Source organism: Suncus etruscus, chromosome 8, assembly GCF_024139225.1.
Source record: "Suncus etruscus isolate mSunEtr1 chromosome 8, mSunEtr1.pri.cur, whole genome shotgun sequence".
Taxonomy (NCBI): domain Eukaryota; kingdom Metazoa; phylum Chordata; class Mammalia; order Eulipotyphla; family Soricidae; genus Suncus; species Suncus etruscus.
Genome location: NC_064855.1, coordinates 116,786,333 through 116,806,019, shown reverse-complemented (window position 1 = coordinate 116,806,019; position 19,687 = coordinate 116,786,333). Strand labels below are relative to the sequence as shown.

The following is a 19,687-nucleotide window of genomic DNA, read 5'->3' as shown; positions in this document are numbered from 1 at the left end:
GTAGGTCCAATTCAGTTTAGTTCTCTGTGCAAAACCAGGTACAGCGTCTATGCTGAAGGCGAGCAAAAGTGGTAAGAAGAATCAAAACATAAAGGGATGCAAATGAACAGAAACTCGGGAATTATGCCTTACTGCAGAGAGAGAAAGAGGGAGAAAGAGAGAGAGAGAGAAAGAGAGAGAGAGAGATTGAGAGAGAGAGATTGAGAGAGAGAGAGAAAGAGAGAAAGAGAGAGAGAGAGAGAGAGAGAGAGAGAGAGAGAGAGAGAGAGAGAGAGAGAGAGAGAGAGAGAGAGAGAGAGAGAGAGAGAGAGAGAGAGAGAGAGAGAGAGGTGAAGGGAAGGATCCTGAAGACATGGGCTTTTGCTCACACAGGCCAGCAAGTCTAGCCCAGATTAATCTAGGGCAGGGGTCTCAAACTCGCGGCCCTCCTACAACATTTTGTGGCCTGCAGCCAGCCTTCAGATATCGCAGTATTCGCGATTATTCGCTTACCGAATAATCGCAATAAAAATCGCATTAGTAAGAAAAAAATCGCATTCAACATTCGCATACCCCGAGCAGTTCCGTTCGGGGTATGCAAATGTTTAATGCGATTTATTTTTGCGATTTTTTTCTTACTAATGCGAATTTTTATTGCGAATATTCGGTAAGCGAAATCCCTTATGTGGCCCTGCCTCACCCCGACTTTGCCTCCTGCAGCCCCCAGATAAATTGAGTTTGAGACCCCTGATCTAGAGGAAGTCACTTCTGACCCTAAACCAGTCAATATTTTGCCCTGAGCCACTATGCCTTTGCCATTCTGGGATTCAGTGGAAGTGCAAGCCCAGCATTGCTTGGGACTCACTCTTGGTTCTGTGCTCAGGAATCACTCCTGGCTGGGCTAGGGGATCATGTGTGGTGCTGGAGATCAAGCCAGAATCTGCTGCATTCAATTAAACATCCTGAAGTATTTCTTTTAAATCTCTCCAACTCCCCATCTTTATCATTTAAAAGACATACACTTGTGCACAACCCAAGACAGATAACATGACCCTTCAATCATAACCTAAGTGTTACACTAGTGTCATTTTATTAATTGTTAAAACCAATTATTTCTGATAGAAGAACTGCTCTAGAGAGAGGAACAATAGCATGGAAGGCATTTGTCTTACACACAGTTGACCTGGGTTCTGAGGGCAGAGCTGGATGTAACTCCTGAGATGTGCCCCTCCCCCCAAAAAAGCAAAAAAAACAAAACAAGGGGAAAACCTACTGTAGTTATGTATTTGTCATTTCCTAATATGCTGGAAAATAAGTAAATTTGATTTGAGGTATAGGAAGAAGGAAAAGGGGGGCACAGGTAATGCGGTAGTGTAGTTGATTTCTTCATGGAAAAATCTAGATCTTGCCTCTTTTCATAATATTAAACTTGGCATTTAAGCAATGCCACAATGGAGTAGGTACTAGGGTTAACCTGGCATTCCTTTGACATAATTTTAGTATAATTACAATTCATATAACTAAAACACATAATCTTGGTACTAAGCATTAATCTCCTGAGACAATTCTGAGATCAAGAACTCTGCAAGGAACTTGCTTCGTCTACTCAAAACTATCACAAGAGGTGGTGAAGTGGTGAGATGGCATCTGCCTCTGGACTGTCCTCCCACTACTGACCTATTTCTTATGGAATATCCTACATGTATTCATTAATCAGGGTATTACTCAGTGAGATAATGTATGTATGAGGCCTTGGGTTCCACCTTGAGTGTGTGTGCGTGCATACACGCGGTGAAATTTTTTTTTAATTCTTTCTGCAAAAGTTTTTCTCTTGTTTATTCAATGCTTCTCTCCATGTTTTTCCCTCTCTTAGGTAAGCAGTTTTTCTTAATAGTTACTAGTGCTGCTCATTCTTATTTATTCAGTCAACAAAAATTTGTTTAAAAATTAACAGGAATTAGTTTTAAAAATAATCTATTCTTTCTTTCAAGCCACTCAATCCCATCTCATGGCACATGGATCACATTCATTACAAATGTTTGTTGTGTCAGAAAACTATTTCTATAAGGAGTTAGATGGTAAATATTTTCATCCTTGTGTGCCTTTTACTTGGTAGCATCACTTCAACTCTACCATGAGAGTAAGCAAATGAGAGTAACTCTGTCCCAGTAAAACTCACTAAAAAATGGAAAGCAGTCAAATAAACCTTTATTAGTTCCTGGTTAGCATTGAGATATACAGTAGGGTAATAAAAGTAAATTATTAAATTGATTATAGCTTAGAAACATAACTAATGAAAATATGATGGATAAGTTGGTTATACTAGAGTGTGAATGAAGTTAGAATGTACTCTTTGTTAGTTTGGTTTGGTTTGGTTTGGGGACTATACCTGAGAGCATGCAGGAGTTATTCCTGGCTCTGCATTCAGAAATTACTCCTGATAGGCTTGGTGTGTGGGGGGCTAGATGGGAGGGGGAGGCATATGAGATGCTGATGATCAAACCCTATTGGTTGCGTGCAAGGCCAATCAATACCTTCCTGCTGTGCTATTGCTTCGGCCTGAGAATACATTCATTTTGCAAATTTCACAAAAAGATCAATTTTATCAGCTTTAAAAAGCATCTTTAATATGCAAGGAAGCAATCTTTGTCTTTCTGTGAGTTACATGGCCCTACAGTTATGACAAACTGACAATAATCTGTGTTCTTGATTTTCTACTTAAATGTCTGACTGCAATAAAAATTAAAAATGAACCAAGAAATAAAGAAGAAAGTCCTAGAGTTTATGATCAATCACAAAGCCAGATTGTCTCCTACTAAAAGTATCTATTTATGCAGAATAAAATTGAGTCAAATTTTGGAAACCTGGCTGCATCTTTTACTCTGTATTGTGCTTTAATAGAAATAAATATATAATCACAGTAACAAATTGTCAGAGTTGTCACGATTTCATTTTAAGCTCACTTAAAGAAATTGGTATTAAATTTGTGTCCAATTTTCTATTTTCATCTCAAATAGATTTTGACAATATTTGTTGCACCCTTTCCCAGAAGTTTTCTTAGCCAAAAGATTCCACTGGTTTTCAATTTACCACTAAAAATTATGCGGACTCTGATAAAAATAGTCTATTTGCTGCAATTTCTATTTTTGTAAGCTCTAACACCATAGATGAAACATTGGCAAGATCATTGGCTGAAACAAAAATAAATAACACACTGTCTTAAGAATTTAATCTATATTATGGATTATAAAAATGATTTAAATATATGGTTTAGTACTTTCTTCTGAAGTTTCTGGTATTATTTTTAAAAAGACACATTCAATTATTCAGATCAGCTTTTGAGTTTTTTCTCTACCTCTCTGTTCTTTACAAGGAGCAAGTAGAAAGACAGGAAAGTGAACAAAGGAGAAAATAAAAATTTATAATCATTTACCCCTTGAAAAGGAGAATCTATAAATAATCACCTTATATGAGATCTCTTTTCTACTCATCTAAATTTCTATCAGCTAATTTTCCTCACTTATTTCCTTTAATTTGCATTACTATTACTAATATTTCATTTAATACCCTCAAACCAACTAACTCTGACCTCCTTTCAGTGGTGGAAAATATCCCAACACATAATGCCTAACACATCCAAAGAACATCAAGGATGCTCTTACACCATAGTTTATTATATCCTGATCTCAATATATTTAGTCTATTATCTTCTACAGAATCATTATTTTAAGATTTATATACACAAGGTTTCATAAGATATAGAAAGTAAATATAGTTTGCAACACTGCAATGTTTTTCTAAATCCAAAGAAAGCACTTCTCTTCCTTCTGCTATCTTTACAATTGTAGACCAGTTGAAGATAATAGAGCATCTAAAAGCTGTATGGGAGGGTACTTGGAGTTCAAAGAGAGCTCAAAGATCCCTGCAAGTCACTCACATACATTGGCTGACTTCACATCATTTGATGTCTATCATAGAACAAAGTAAAGGCTTTTATTTTTCTGGCATGATTGATTATTTCCGTTTTCTTTTCTCTATTTGGTGGATCAGAAAGAACAGGACCATTTCTTCTCTATAAGGATGAGCAAAATATTCTTTTCCAGGGTCATTCTTTTCTCTTCTTTAGATGTCATTCTGAACTACTAGGTTTAAAATGCCATTATCGAATGCAGGTCTCTGCCCAGGTCCTTGAGCACTGGCACAAGTCCAGGCAGAGCACTCAGAACAGAGCGACTCAATCCCATTTGCTTTCTCTGAATATTACTGGAAGAATATAACTGAGTTCATCTGTCATTTATAAACTGTGTGTTTTCCAGACCTGTTAACTTATAGTAAGTAAGATATCTTATGAGGCTAGTAGATATTTTTCAATAATATAATCAATTTTATGATAGTTGAGATAGCACTTAAATTAAAATGCTTTGGGCCAGAGTGTTAACACAATGGGTAGGGTATTTGCCTTGCATGTGGCCCACATGGATTTGATCTCTAATCATATATGGTCCCCTGAGAACCCCAGACCCCCAAGCTCAAAGCCAAGAGGAATCCCTGGGCACCTTCACTGTGGTCCAAAAAACAAACAAAAATGTTGATTAAATTGAATTAAATTTAGATAAAACTCAAAAAATTCTTAAGTCCAAGTACCATTTTATTAACTTGAAGATTGTTTTATGATGATTTTGTATAATATAATTATAGACACATTAAAATAATTTCTTATTAGATCCTCCTCTATCCCCTAACAAGAATATAAAAACTTTACTTTTTTGTTTGTTTCTTTGAGCTAAACTGTACTATCTACTTCTCATTTCAAGTTTTCTTACCACACATAGACAAAACAGCAAAGAGATACAAGGGTATTTTGTGAGATGATGAATATGCATATTCCTTTGTGGCATTCATCAAGGTCTGTACACTAAATTTGTGTAGATTTTGCATATCAATCATATTTCTATAAAGCTGTAAAATTTATTTCATAAAATATTTTAAGTCCCCCATGAAAACATATTAAAAAGCTTACATCTACTTTAGTTTTTTTTTAGTCTTCCAAATAATAGCATCTTTTCTAATTACATTTGGGCCATAAAGATAGTACAGTGGTTAAGGTACCTGCCTTTCAGATGGTCAATGTTGGTTTTATCCCCACCACTGTATATGGATGGTCCCTTGTGCTCCACCAGAAGTTATCCTTAAGTATAGAGTCAGGAATAAGTTCTGAGTACTGTAAATGCAAATCATCAAAAATAAACTCAGAAGGTAAAAAAATAATATGCTTTCAAAGGCAAGCATCTTGAAAACAAAAAATAAAACAGAAAGTTATAGATATGCCTTGCTTGCAATGGAAGAGATGAATTTTGATTTAACTTGAAGAAATTTCCAGATGGTGGTAATTTTGTGTGTTATTATTCTTTGAAAGGATGTTCCTAGATCAGGGGATTGAATTGATTTTATTAATCTTCATTACTTAAAAGATACTAATTGACAAAAATGAGGACACATGCTCTATTTTCTAGAAACTATAGTATTAAATAATTACCTCAATTTATCAGTCATTCTTCATCCCACACCTTTCTATGTGGCTGTGCTTACTACAGTTGTTTGAGAACTAAAACATATGCAGCACTTCTTCTTAGAACAAGTTTGATAAAAAGCAAACCAAAGGACAGAGAATAGAAAGGAAAACAAGTGGGATTTTAGTACCAAATGGTGTGATGACTTAGACACAAGGACAAAAGAGGATCAAAGTCACAACTATGAAAACACCACCTCTGAGTAGCAGTGCCTACAGATAAAGCATTCCTTTTGATGAAGAATAAAGCCATTGAAGGAGCTGGGTGAATGCTGAGAACATACAATGCTCCAAAGGACAGGACATATGAAATAGTTCACTGGTTACTTAAACTGTCACCAATAGTGGGTTAGGGGAACTTCCACTTTGGCTGAGAAAATGACCTGATACAAGTTTTCTTTTTTTTTTTTTTTTTTGGTTTTTGGGTCACTCCTGGCTTGGGGGACCATATGGGACGCCGGGGGATCGAACCGCGGTCCGTCCTAGGCTAGCGCAGGCAAGGCAGGCACCTTACCTCCAGCGCCACCGCCCGGCCCCTGATACAAGTTTTCTAAAGAATCAAATCCTCAGATATTATTTTTAGATAGAAAAGCTTTAAGCTATTGATTTTCATTTAGTTCTGTACAATCCATGTAAGTAAGAATGACTATAAAAACTTGTACAAATATTCTGACCTGGTAATGTAGGACTTTTTTGAACTTGAATAAAATGAAAGATGATTTAGACATCTAATAGGAGAGTTTAAGTTCTATTTTCCCCATGGATTAGACATTTTAATACTAGGAAACATTCATATCATCCTTTTTTTCTAGCAATAAATTGTTTATTTTATCCATGGAGACATGAATATTTACAGAGAATTATTTCACTAGAGTTTCTTATCCAAAAACCAATCATGGTAACAGCTGCTTCTCTAAAGTAATGGTCAATCCTCCTTATTAGTGATTAAGTTACTTAGCTTTAAACATATTGTGGAGTGATACACAATAATAACAATTATTTTTAGAATACTTATCAGAAGAAATTCTTTTTCATCATATATTGCTGAGCAAATTGGCATGTTGAAAAAAATCTATTTTTCTACTATAGTAAGACCAGACCTTCTTGTGGAGTTGAGAAAGCCAACTATTCATATTTCTTAATTTCTTCCTTTCTCTCATTGTGTTATGGGGAGATAACATAAGATAAGGCATTCAGTGATATTAGCATTTTGTCAGTGAAATAAAAAATTCACTTGCAAAATACATGCATTGATAAAACTGCATAACCACAATGTTGGTAAAGCACAGATATGTCTTTATTTTGATGAAGATATTCATATGGATAGCACATTCATCTATGAGTAAACAGCTGTGTTGATGCTTATCTCTTGGCTCCAATGGTATTTCCGAGTTTCAGTTGGGGATACTTGTTTGAAGAAGAGTATTGGAGAAATTTAGCTGCATTAACAAACATTCCCTGTGTCACAGGCCTTTGGTGGGACTGAAGATGTTTAAATCACCTGCATTCAAAGACTTAGACTTTTGGATCAACCACTATGACAGCATTGCAAAATCTAGAGGGTGAATCCATGTCTCACTTCTGTTTTATTTATTTGTTTTTATTTTTATGTGTATGTTGTCTTATTTTTTAAAACACACTTTTATTTGTTTGTTATTTTGTTCCTCAACGGCAAATTCCTTTTTCTTGCATTATTATTATTGTTGTTGTTGTTATTATTATTTAGTTTGGGGGACACACCCAGCAATGTTCCTGGGTTACTCGTGGCTCTATGTTCAGAAGTTAGTCCTGGCAGGTTTCAGGGGATCATTGGGGAGCCCTAGTCAGCCACATGCAAGGCAAACACTCTGCCTACTCTGCTATTGCTCCAGCCCTATATTTTTAAATTAAAATCAGTAATAATGGAAGCATATTTTCAAGTCAGAAAGTTTAAAAGTAATGTGTATTCTATCAAAACCCACCTGATATGGTGGAGGCAGAACCCTGGTAAAAAAAAATGAAAGAAAGAAAAACTAATTTCCTACTCCCAACTTCACGGAGCCGATCAAGGTGAATATATTCATAGTGACTACAAAAGTCATCTAATTCATTAAAAGACGAGCAATCTGGCACAGAATTCAAGGAATCACAGCATCCACAGAAGGGCTCCTTTTTCTCCCTACTTTCAATCCTTCAGGATCACATGTAGAACTCACTGGTGGAAACAAGTCATTCCACTGGAAGAAGGTCTGCCTGCCCCAGACCTTGAAAATTGACTAGATTTGGCTTTTTTTTTTTGGGAAAACCAACCAAGTGAAATGCTTTTCTCAGTCCTGGCCTGCAAGCTGCTGGGCTCCCCAAGGTGAGAATGATGGACCTTGTAATTGCTTTCCCCATATACGTAACCACTGATATGGTTGTCATTCATGAACTGCAAAACGAATCCTTTAAGAGGTTTAACACTAGACACTAGCTTCAGAATACCTGGAACCAATGAGTATGAGGACGTATCTCTCCAATAAAACATCCTATCGCTGATCTGAGCCCCGACGGAGCTGCCAGGAGCCTTGGTTTTCATTCTCCAAATGCTTATGTTTTATTCTTGTTTCCTAGGAAATGACTTAATTCATAGGTGCTTTGGCTTTTCTGCAAGGAGGCTAGGGAAGCTTTAATGGATAGAGTACTTATAAAGACTTACCTGAATCACTCTAAAACATTTTCATAAAATCAATGTTAAAAGGAAAGTTAAAGAAGTTCATCCAGAAGTTTAAAAGACAATTCCCTGGAATCATATATAGGAGAAATTGTTGAAGCGAATAATACAAGTTTGTCAGGGTTTATCAAAGATTACAGTAATTTTCTTGCACTTACACTAAAAGAAAGAATTTACAGACAGGGGCCCAGTGGTAGTATAGCTGGGAGGGCACTTGACTTGCAAGGGACCAGCTCAGGTTCTATTCCTGCTTTTCATAGTATCCCCCAAATCCTACCAAGGGTGATCAGACTACCAGGTGACTATAGCCCAAATTCCAAAAATAAATAGGGCACAGACAAAATAATAACCACTAGTAAATTGTTGTACTTAATATGACTTTCTTTAAGATAGTTAAAGGCTTTCTTATTTTTACAATATAGAGACTGGTATTTTTGAACAAAGAACAGATAACAATATGAGAGATATTAACTTTTAATCTTTGTAAAATATTTTTGTTCTGGGACCAGACTGAGCAGTGTTCAGGACTTACTCCTGGCTCTGCATACAGGCATCACTCCAGGTGTGTTTGTGGTACCTCATGGGGTGCCAGGGATCAAATCCAGGTCATTAACTGGCAAGCTTAGTATTCCCATACAGGGCATTATTTCTCTTTCCTTATAATTTCTAATCTCTGCTATTTTAAAAGTCCATTAGTAGACTTTTTATTTTATTTTATTATTTTATTTATTTAGTTTTTATTTCAAAAGTCCACTGGTAGTCAAATGGTAGAATGACTTTATTTTATGACTACAGGTAGCACAGTGCTTTTTTCTAAGGTTACTGGCAAAAAAAAACTTTATTCAGAAATAAGAAAAAAATTTCTCCTACCAATATGCTAGCCTTTTCCTTATAATCATCAGTGATAAATATCAAAATTTGGGGGAATGAACTATAATAAAAATGATGCCAGAGGTTGTGAGCTTTCTAAGTAGGGAAGCCTAGATTACTAAGTAAGTAATCATGGAAACAACTATAAAAAATGGTAAGGCTGTGTCAACATTAAAATTTCCATACACTGCTGGAGGGGAGAGAGGTGAGAGCCACTTGGATAATAAACTCATGGGACATGTGACTCTGGAATTTCACTCCTAGATAAATGGCCAAGAGAAATGATCTCAGGTCAAATCTTAACATCTCTAACAGTAACCTTGAATTCTGCTGTAGGAACATAAAGATTCATAAACTTACATATAAATGTGGCACTATCCCCTATACGGTATGGAGTACTCTATGAATTTAATATTACATTTAGAATGGATGAAGAATTGCTTAGTATTTTACTGTTGAGACAATTCTACACCTACTAAGGTGTTTATATCGTACATAAACAAATTGCCAGGGCAATAGTACCGTGGGCAGGGTGTCTGACTTGTACGAAACCATCTAAAGTTAGTTCTCCACAATCTAATAGGGTTCCCAGAATATATCTGGAATAATTCCTGAATGCAGAGCCAGAAATAAGCCCTAAACAAAGCCAAATATGGTCAATGTGAGTGTGGCACTCCCTAAAGTGTGTGTGGATGTGTAAATGTGTCTGTTTGTCTTGATATTTGAATATCTTGATATTCACTGAAAGGCCAGAGAGGATAAGTCACTGATTAACCATTTCCCAGTACTAAAATGAAAACTATGAAGTCCAGCTTTACACAAAAGTGTACAGCTCTTGCCCAATAAGTAAAATCAAGAATTTAAACCCAATGCCAGGATTTGAGCCAAGGCAATTCTGGAAACCCTTTGGACTATATCTAAGGAAAAAAATTAAGTAAAATTTAAAAAGGGCTCACAGAAAGCTAATATATGAATGTCCACAATAAATCTTTTATGATGATCAAAGAGTAAAAACCATCTGAACATTCTTCAACAGAAAGATGGAGTGACAAATGTGGTTAATCCATGCAAATAGTCCTGTACAAACATGAAAAGAAATGAAATAAAACATGCCACAATATCTAACAATAAGTAAACCTCAAAAGACTTTTTCAGTGAGAACTTTGCTCAGACATAGGAACGGCACAGTTCTTCACAACTGCTACAGGAAACAAATCCCATCCGGGACAGCCTTAATACTGCGAGGTCACCAACAAGTGCCAGCTCTAATATGACATCCTGACAACGAAGAAAATGGGAACAACTTGACCTAAGTGCAGGTTATCCTACCTTTCCAGCTAACGACAAGACAAAATCAGAAGACTTGTCACCCTTTGGTAGGCCCAAAAGCCAAGATTGCGAGTTACAGATGACTGCTGCTAGAACCATGACCAGACTGTATACAGCCTGGGACCAATAAAAAAGCCCTAACCTAGGGTTTGAACTACGACCTGCACAATAAACATGATACCCAGTTCCAAAGGTCTGGCAGAGACCATTGTAACGGAATGGGGCTTCTGGAAGCACAAAGAAAGACACTATCCTAGGTGCCATCCTAGGTTCAGTGCAAAGACCAAGATCACCAACCACAGAAGATGAATTAAAACGACACTGATGGAACAGAACTTCTAGAACCACAAAGACTGACTTCATCATAAATCCCACCGCAGGATCTGTGCAGATACTGAGATCCCTAGACACAGAGGCCTGATAGTATCACCCAGGACAGAGCAGAGGTCTTCCAAACACCACAAAAGCACCACCGGGAGAGTAAATGATCCTGAACAGAGTCTATAGTTGATCCCATGACAATACACTCCAAGGGCGGAGAAACCCCATATCTCTTAGCCCAAGTGAATTCCTTTTCGAATGACCCCAATATTTACTGTGCCAGGGCAGGAGGGAAAAAAACAAAAAGCACAAAACATTATTTATTTTTTATATATTATTTTATTTTCATTTATTATTATTATTTTTATTTACCTATCTATTATTGGTCAATTTCTCTGTTTCGGTGTGATTATTGAAGTTGTCCCCAGTTATACTTATTCTTTCTCTTCCTTTCTATTCTTTCATTATAGGCTATGCCATGTTTCTTATATCAAGACCATGGCGTTTTTTTTTTTGTTTTGTTTTGTTTTGTGTTTTTTTTGTTTCTGTTTTTGTGGGGTTTTTTTTGTTTTTTGTTTTTTTTTGGTGCTTGTGGTTATTGTTGGAGTCCTCACTGGATATTTGACACTTCTTTTTGTACTGGTGGAATGCACCTTTTTTCTCTCCTTTGTTTCTCAAACCGATGATGAGAGCCTCTAGAAGAATTCCGCTTATTTTCGGTGTATTAGACTTTTACCCCAGTTTATTACTTTTCTTTCCTTCAAACAAAACCACGTAACTTGAACTAGCTAGTCCTGCCCCCCCCCCCAATTAGAGGGGGAAACAAGGGAGGCACCAGGACCAAACAGGTGCAAGACTACTAAGCAGTAGGCTAGATACAGAGGAGACCACATATTCTAGCTACCCTGGGGGTGAGGGAAGAGGATATGGGAGGTAGGACAAAAACGGAGGTGTAGGGAGGACAATTTGGTGATGGGAATCCCCCCTGATTTTATGTAAATGTGTGCCTAAAATATTATTGTCAACAATATGTAAGCCACTATGATAAAAATAAAAATTATATTAAAAAAATAAAAAATAATAAAAAATAAAAAACTCAGATACAAAAAGATCACATAATTGATGGTTCCATTAATGAAACCGGAAAATTCCTAAATACTGCAAGTAAGTTAAGGGTTTTTAAGGATTGTAGAGAGGGAGAAAATGATGCATCACTAGAAAGAAGTATAATATGATTACTTATTGTAATGACAAAAATGTTTTGGAGATAGTGCAAACTCATTGTTACGTACTTCTAAGAATATATAGATGATAAAATTCATTATCCTTAAAAAAAGGAATGCTTGGCTTTTGAATTGTCTCAAAAGTAATTAAAAGTCTAGATAATTTCAATTGACAACAGACTGCATACTGCAGTTCATACTGAGGGTGGGGGTAGTATTTGTGGTACTTTGGTAGCTGTGAGTTGAGGTAACTTTGTACACCAAAATCATAAATTTCATGACCACAGCAAACACATTACCTTCATTCTAATAAATTTTAAAAATTGATTACCCAAGAATAAATCCAGAGCATCAACAGATATATTTCTGACCTACATTTGGGTAAAGAAAGCCTTTTACTTTTACCTCCCTTCATGTGCAAATGTGTAATAACTTCAATTACCACTTCCTCCAATGACATATTTCATTTTAATGTCGCCATTTCCATGTGAGAGTTGGAATTGCATTTCTTGCCTTGATAAATGGAAGCGACTGAAAGAAGCATCCTTCTACACAAAGTCTTCTTTCCCTGACAATTTGTACTCATCTGGGAGTAAGGGCACCCCTGAGGCTTTGTATCTCATAACATAACAAAAGCTCTTTGAGGACCATCTATTTGGACCAGGTTTTTTTTTTTTCAAATGCCCAGCATCTTCTCAACACAATGTTACCGAGTTTCAGAAATGTCGGTGGGCAATTATGTTATTATTGAGAAAGTTTAGGGAGAATGCCCAACCTTTAGTCCTTTGAATGAAATACAGAACAGTATTGAAGTGAAGATGAACAGACCTCAGTGCTCAAGTGGATGATGTATGTGGAATGAGTGCAAAAGGAGTGATAGCCAGCCAGACAGAGATAGAGAGAAAAAGTGAAATAACTCTTCCCTTTCATTTTTTGTATAATGAAAAACAGATTAACTAATTGGAAGAAAAAAGTGTCATTCGCCCTAGAGGGTGGTGGTGACCAGTCCAGAGTAGCCTCACTCTTCTTTTCCAGAACAGACCAAAACAGAGTGGCCTCACTTACCCCTTCCAGAACACGGCAAGTCAGAGTTCCCTTGGCACTTCCTGGTACTCTCCTCCACCGATAGTGGGCAAGAACGTGGCTGCTCACACTTCTTTCCATACCAACCAACTTTGCAGTCACATCTTCCACAGTTACACTGTCCATGACCTTGGCAAGGAGAGAAATCATGAAATAACTTACACACAATGAAGTCAGGACCTATTTTATTGCAACAGAAAATGTCACTCATGAGCTAGGGCCTAGATGATCCCAAGTAAAATGCAAAGGCGCATTTAACCAAGTTCTTAAATAACTGGTTTCTATTCATTGAACAGGAGACGGTAGATCAATTCAGATAAGATAAACATATACTCAGGATAATAATCCTGGATCTATCAAAATCCAAAAACATAATGCTATACAGATTTTCTGGGTCTGAAGGAGAGTATTCAGTGGAATTAGCAATTAATGTATGTGAAAACAGCCATAAAAGGGGAAAATTAGTTTTGGAAATAGGGTCTCATTTTCTTTTTCTTTTTCTTTTTGAGCCACACCCGGTGATGCTCAGGGGTTACTCCTGGCTCTGTGCTCAGAAATCGCTCCTGGTTTGGGGGACCATATGGGACAGTGGAAATTGAGCTAAGGCCTGTCCTAGATTGGCCTCATGCAAGGCAAAAGCCTTATTGCTATACTGTCACTCTGGCCCTCTATATAAAGATATTATTAAAAATAAATAAATAAAATGTATCCTTTGGCAATTTGGGTTACTTGTTAATTCATTTAATTAAATGATCATTCTTCTATGATTTTCCTATATTTTATTACTTTCTTTAAAAGTAATTGTTAAAATTCAATAAAAACTACCAAGACTTCATTTCAAATTAAAAAAAATAATTATTTGTAAAAATAATATTACTACCATTCTTCTCAACCCTTGTGTAATGTTTTATTTTGCTTTGCTTCTGGGATTCACCTGGGAGTGCTCAGGGGTTCCTCAGAAGAGTGTACAGTGTGCAAGGCTCTATCTCCCACTTCAACCCTGTTGTAATTTTGAGGGAAATTTGCAAACAAAGCTACACGGCAAAAGCATAGATCAGTATCCATTTTAAAACAGCTTTTCACAATTCAATTCTGCTCTTTCATTGGAACCAGAGGATTTGAGAGCATGAAGGCAAGAGGTGTCATTCCAAGGACAGTTGGCTGAGTCCCAGGAACTCGCACAAAGTCTAGATGGAGGCTGCCATTTGTGAAAGACTTGTTGACACTGGAACGATGAAGCAAGAAAGCAGATTTAGCAGGGAAGAGGGAAAAGCTTTTTGAAATTTAACTCCTAAAAGCTTGAACGAGCTGTGAATATTAAAACAAAAGTTTAGGTTTGCAGAGAGGCCAGAAAACCTCTACAACACAGATTGAGGATGCTGGCTTTTGTAGTGCTACAAATTCAAAGGCAAGTTGGATGCCTTGCTTGTGGGTTCTAATCACGTCACAGGGTGATGAAGCTGAAGCCAAGTGAGAGAGACCACTGATGGCAGAACGTTTTCACATTCCATGGGGTTAACACAAGTTTAGGGTTGTCACTTTCTATCAGAGAATTCCCATATTAACATTTAAAGTAATTCATGGAGTTAATTATTGCTATAAGGGCAGTTATGTTACTTAATACATACATAGATGTGCTTATATGATTTGCTTGTATAAATTAAATCTTCATCATGTGATATAGCAAATAAGTTTCAAATATATATTCAAATATATTCAATAAATAGAACCATATTTCAATTTAAAACATCAGTAAGGTCAGCTCTAGAAAATAGCCAGAGTTGAAACTCCTAATAAGAGACTTAGCTTGAATTTCACCCTAAAACTATATTCTAAAAAAAAAAGTCTACTTTAATATAAATGCATTAAACTTGTTTAAAGCACACAACTGCTTTGATCCAGAAGAAGAAATTCCCGAAGGCCTTTCACCTTTACTCCCTATATTCACTTTCTTTCCTTGTTTTCTTCTGTTTTTTGTTTGTTTGTTTCTATGCCTACTTACCTTAATCATGGACACAATTCCCTAGTTCTCTCTGTTATTTATGTGTTCATTAATAATCACTGAGCAGAAATGTGTCATTTAAGATCTTGCTCACCTATTTTCTGTGCATCTCACATCCAAGTTTCAGTAATCTCAAAGAATAGGCCAACCTTTTTCTGCCTCTGTCCCATGCCATGCCAGCCCCAAGCAAAGATGGACATATAAAGCTCCCCTTTTCTCCTACAAATGATGAATCTTTCCTTCCTGTGCTTTATTTTATTTTAAATGTATTTTTATTTACAATTCTATTTTAGGCACTGTGATTTTATTGTGGTATATTCACAATTGTCAAAATCTAGAAAGCATTCAAATGTCCAATAGTAAGTGACTGGATACAAAAACTATTTAAAATATACACATTACTCAGCTATAGAAGAAGAAGAAGAAGAAGAAGAAGAAGAACAACAACAACAACAACAACAGCAAGAACAAGAAGAACAAGAACAAAAAAAGAACAAGAAGGAGGAGAAGGAGAAGGAGAAAGAGGAAGAAGAGAAGGAGAAGGATGAGGAGCAAGAGGAAGGGAAGAGGAGGAAAGGAGAAGGAAGAGAAGAATAAGAAGAAGAAGAAGAAGAAGAAGAAGAAGAAGAAGAAGAAGAAGAAGAAGAAGAAGAAGAAGGAGAAGAAGGAGAAGAAGGAGAAGAAGAAGAAGAAGAAGAAGAAGAAGAAGAAGAAGAAGAAGAAGAAGAAGAAGAAGAAAAAGGAGAAGGAGAAGAAGAAGGAGTAGAAAGAAGAAAAGTGAAGAAAGAAGGAAAGAAGAGAAAGAAGAAGAAGAAAAGAAGGAGGAGGAGGAGAGAGAAGGAGGAGGAGACGGAGGAGGAGGAGAAGGAAAAGGAGAAGGAGAAGGAATGTTTTACTCAGAGGCAGGCAGGGGGAAGGACAGGATGGAAATTTGAGACATTGACGGCAAGAAGTGTCCTCTGGGGCCCGGAGAGATAGCACTGTGGCGTTTGCCTTGCAAGCAGCCGATCCAGGACCAAAGGTGGTTGGTTCGAATCTCTGTGTCCCATATGGTCCCTCGTGCCTGCCAGGAGCTATTTCTGAGCAGACAGCCAGGAGTAACCCCTGAGCATCGCCGGGTATGGCCCAAAAACCAAAAAAAAAAAAAGAGTCCTCTGTTTAAGGGTGTTGTACAATGTATAACTGAAACTCGATTGTGAACAATTTTGTGTCTGTGAAATAAAATCAACATTATTATGAACAACCTTGGTACCATGATATTTAAATAAAGTAATTAATAAAGAGACATTAATTATCCAGATATAATATAAACATAAAATTTTCATGGTAATGCAAAATCTTTTATTTTGCCTCTTAATAGCTCAGAGCCATTGGTATCTATGATTCCTATTTTAAATAAAACTGTCTCTTTGATAAAAAATGATTCTTTATAGTATTGGGTAGAAATTAGTAAATTTCTAAGCAATGGCAGGACATTAATGCCATGAATACTGAAGTATTCCTGATAAAATCGCAAATTCTTCTGTGAATAAAATATCTACCACAGAGAGAAGTAAAAAGTAAGCATTTTAGAGGAATAAAATGAAGATAAACAATGCCTGATTTTAATATATAGAAAAAATTTAGGAAAGAGTAAAATATATTTAGCATGAAAGCCCTTTGATTTGTTATAACCTACGATCTTGTGATCTTTTACACACTAAGAATAAAAAAGGCAGAGAAGAACTTAGGAGACCCAGATATTTCTTTGTTATATGTCCCAAGTTCACCTTTTTGAATCTCATTCCACTTGAGTTTTCAAGGGAAAGAATTAGATGTGAATTTTGCCCCACTGATTTAGCTCTTCCATTTGTGGTAGTTTGTCAAATCTATGAAGAGATTCCAGATCTGCAAGAGTGAATGTCTTTGCCTCTGGCAAGACTTTTAAATTTTGTCACTGCAGAATCAATAAGACAGAGACAGAAGCTACAAAATATTGTTTTCCTCTGATATCAAACATAGAAGAATACACTCTAGAGAATTTCTTTCAAAGGAGCTCTGAACATGCAATAAACACAGTGAAATACAGATAGAAAACAACAGGGTAGTTGGTGTGAGTAAGTAATTGGAATTGCATTCCCAGCTCTGTTCCATGGGCAGGGAGTCAGCAGCAGGACCAGATTTCAAGAGACAGAGCCCCCATGCTAAGTAGGCAGGGATTAAAAGGATGTCTCTGGTTCATGGCATTGACACCACGACTCATTTTTCCTTTAAAATCAATATGTCCTTTGAGTTAAGCTACTGCAGCACCAAAATACCCATCTAAGACCAATTCAGATCTAGCTCATACAAGCAAACACTCCAGTTTTAGTGAAGATTTCCTTCACTAAAACAATAAAAATAAACAAAACAAAATGAACAAACAAACAAACAAAAAAAAACCCTGAGTTTGAATGTGAAATTTCTGAGTAGATTCTGATAAAGAAAAAAAGAAAATCCACTAACAAAGAAATGTCTTAAAGACTCAACAAGAATAAACTGTGCTTGTTATTTTAAAAATTAATTTAATATCTTGATTTCCCTTTCAGGAAAAAAAAACACAAGCTGAATATCCTGAATCACTTATTTCCATTTCTTCCCTAAATGTTCTGATAATCCAAAGTGACAATTTCCCCCACCAAATTCAGTTCTATCAAAGAATTCCATTTTCCAAACAAATGGCAATCAGAGGCAGAAGTAGCCTTCTATTATTTTCATCATTTGGTTGGAAGTGCATACTGAAAGATAGTTTCAGGTCACACTGCAGCATATTTTTTTCCAATTATGAGCTCTAGGGAAGTAGACCAGACTGGTAAACAGCCATCGGGAACTAAAAGGTTATTTTAGAATCAGCAGGGAAATGTAGTGAAGCAGCTCACAGACTTAAAGTGACTGATCAAGCTTCTGGCACTTCCAGGAAGCCAATGTGTGACCCCGGTCATGTGTTCATACTGAAACTGTGCCCATTGTATCATCGTTGAGGTGTGTCTGCATCTGTATGTATGTATTAATCATGACTATATATGAGAGTGAGTACAAGTTCTCACTTTCTACCATGTGGATAGTAAACCACATTTGGAATGAATATAAAATAAATAGAACATGGCTTTTTTTGTAAGCCAGATGATGTTTTAACATCTACCACCCACCATATCCATGATCTTGTAGACAGAGTACCAACATTCAAACACGATTAGATAGATGGATGAGTGGTGTAGGCACGAATGAAAAAAAAAATACTCTATTGAATGAGAAAACTTCAACTCATCCATCAGATTTTCCTTGGACCTGATAAAGCTCAACACAGACAGGATAAAAGAATAGAGAGCTAAAAATAAAATTGCATTTCCCATGAGCCTTCTTATATTCGAGCCTTGCATAAACCACTAGAGACTATTGACGCTTTGGGTTATTGTGTCTCGTAACCCTAAAGTCTTAACATCTTCTATAAACAACTGTTCGCTGCTATTCCAATGGAGTAACTTAGATGGACAATTAGGGCAATTGTGAAGCCTAAGAAGAAGAGAAATAAATAACTGACACTGAAGCTTGCCCAGTTCTTAATGATAAGCCGAGAAACAGCATCTTCTAAGAATCGGAGCCTCTGGAAGAGAGTTCTTTCTTACCAAGATAAGATAAAACTGAAAAATACTCTTTGTGTCATTTAGAGATAAAAGTGACTGAAAACTTAAGACTACATTTCCAGATGACACTTTATGGCAGCATGAACTTTTTCAAGCAACCTCAATTGGCCCTGTTCCTCTTCTGTTAAAATACAGGTTATTCTGAGTCTGTTAAAAAAAAAAAATGGAACTGATTCTATCTCCCTCTCTGAGTAAGTTGGAAACCTGGTGGGAAATAAAATGTGAGAACTTGGTAAGAGTCTCTGAGACAAGGATCTCTCTCTGCTATGAGCTTTTAGATGTTTTCCCTTACAGTTCTCACATTTTGCTGTGGGAGAGTGGGAGATTGAATCACATGGTCTCTGTGCTCAGGGATCATTCTTTTTATTTTAATACCTTTATGTAAGTAACATGATTGCAAATATATTTGTAGTTGGGTTTTAATTATAAAAATGAACACCCCCCCCTTCACCATGCAACATTCCCACCATCAATGTCCCCTACTCCCTCTCCCCCAACCCTTGCATGTATTCTATTTCTCTCACTCACTATCATTGTCATGATAGTTGTCAGTGTAATTATTTCTCTAAATGGACTCACCACTCTTTGTGGTAAGCTTCAAATCATGGGTCGATCCTTCAGCCCTCATCGCTATTGCCTCTGTGTATTATTACAATACGGTGTTTGAAAGACCCTATGTGGTACCGGGGAATGCATCACTATTTCATGTAAGTTTTATTAAAGCATATTTCTATATTCAGTTTATTTAGGTATCAGATATATTAATATTAATCTAGTAGTACTAATCCATCACTAAAGTTAAGTTTATTTTGGAAAGTACATATTGAAAAAAGAAAAGGGTAGGGCATAAAGGGTCCAGTACTAACTTCAGTTCAAGTATGGTATATACTCTAGTATAAGCCCAGTTTTTTGGCTTATACTCGGGTCATACAGGTTATGCACATAGTCAGTCTTCAG

The 19,687-nt window shown here is 36.5% G+C and overlaps 1 protein-coding gene across 1 annotated transcript in view; it reads right to left on the bottom strand.

Moving 5' to 3' along the window:
• Positions 1-19,687, bottom strand: part of ITGBL1 (integrin subunit beta like 1) — a 276,453-nt gene that overhangs the window by 91,997 nt on the left and 164,769 nt on the right. The window contains exon 7 of the mRNA XM_049778625.1: positions 13,049-13,195. Within this exon, the coding sequence (XP_049634582.1) occupies positions 13,049-13,195 (147 nt within the window). The remainder of the gene's footprint in view (positions 1-13,048; positions 13,196-19,687) is intronic.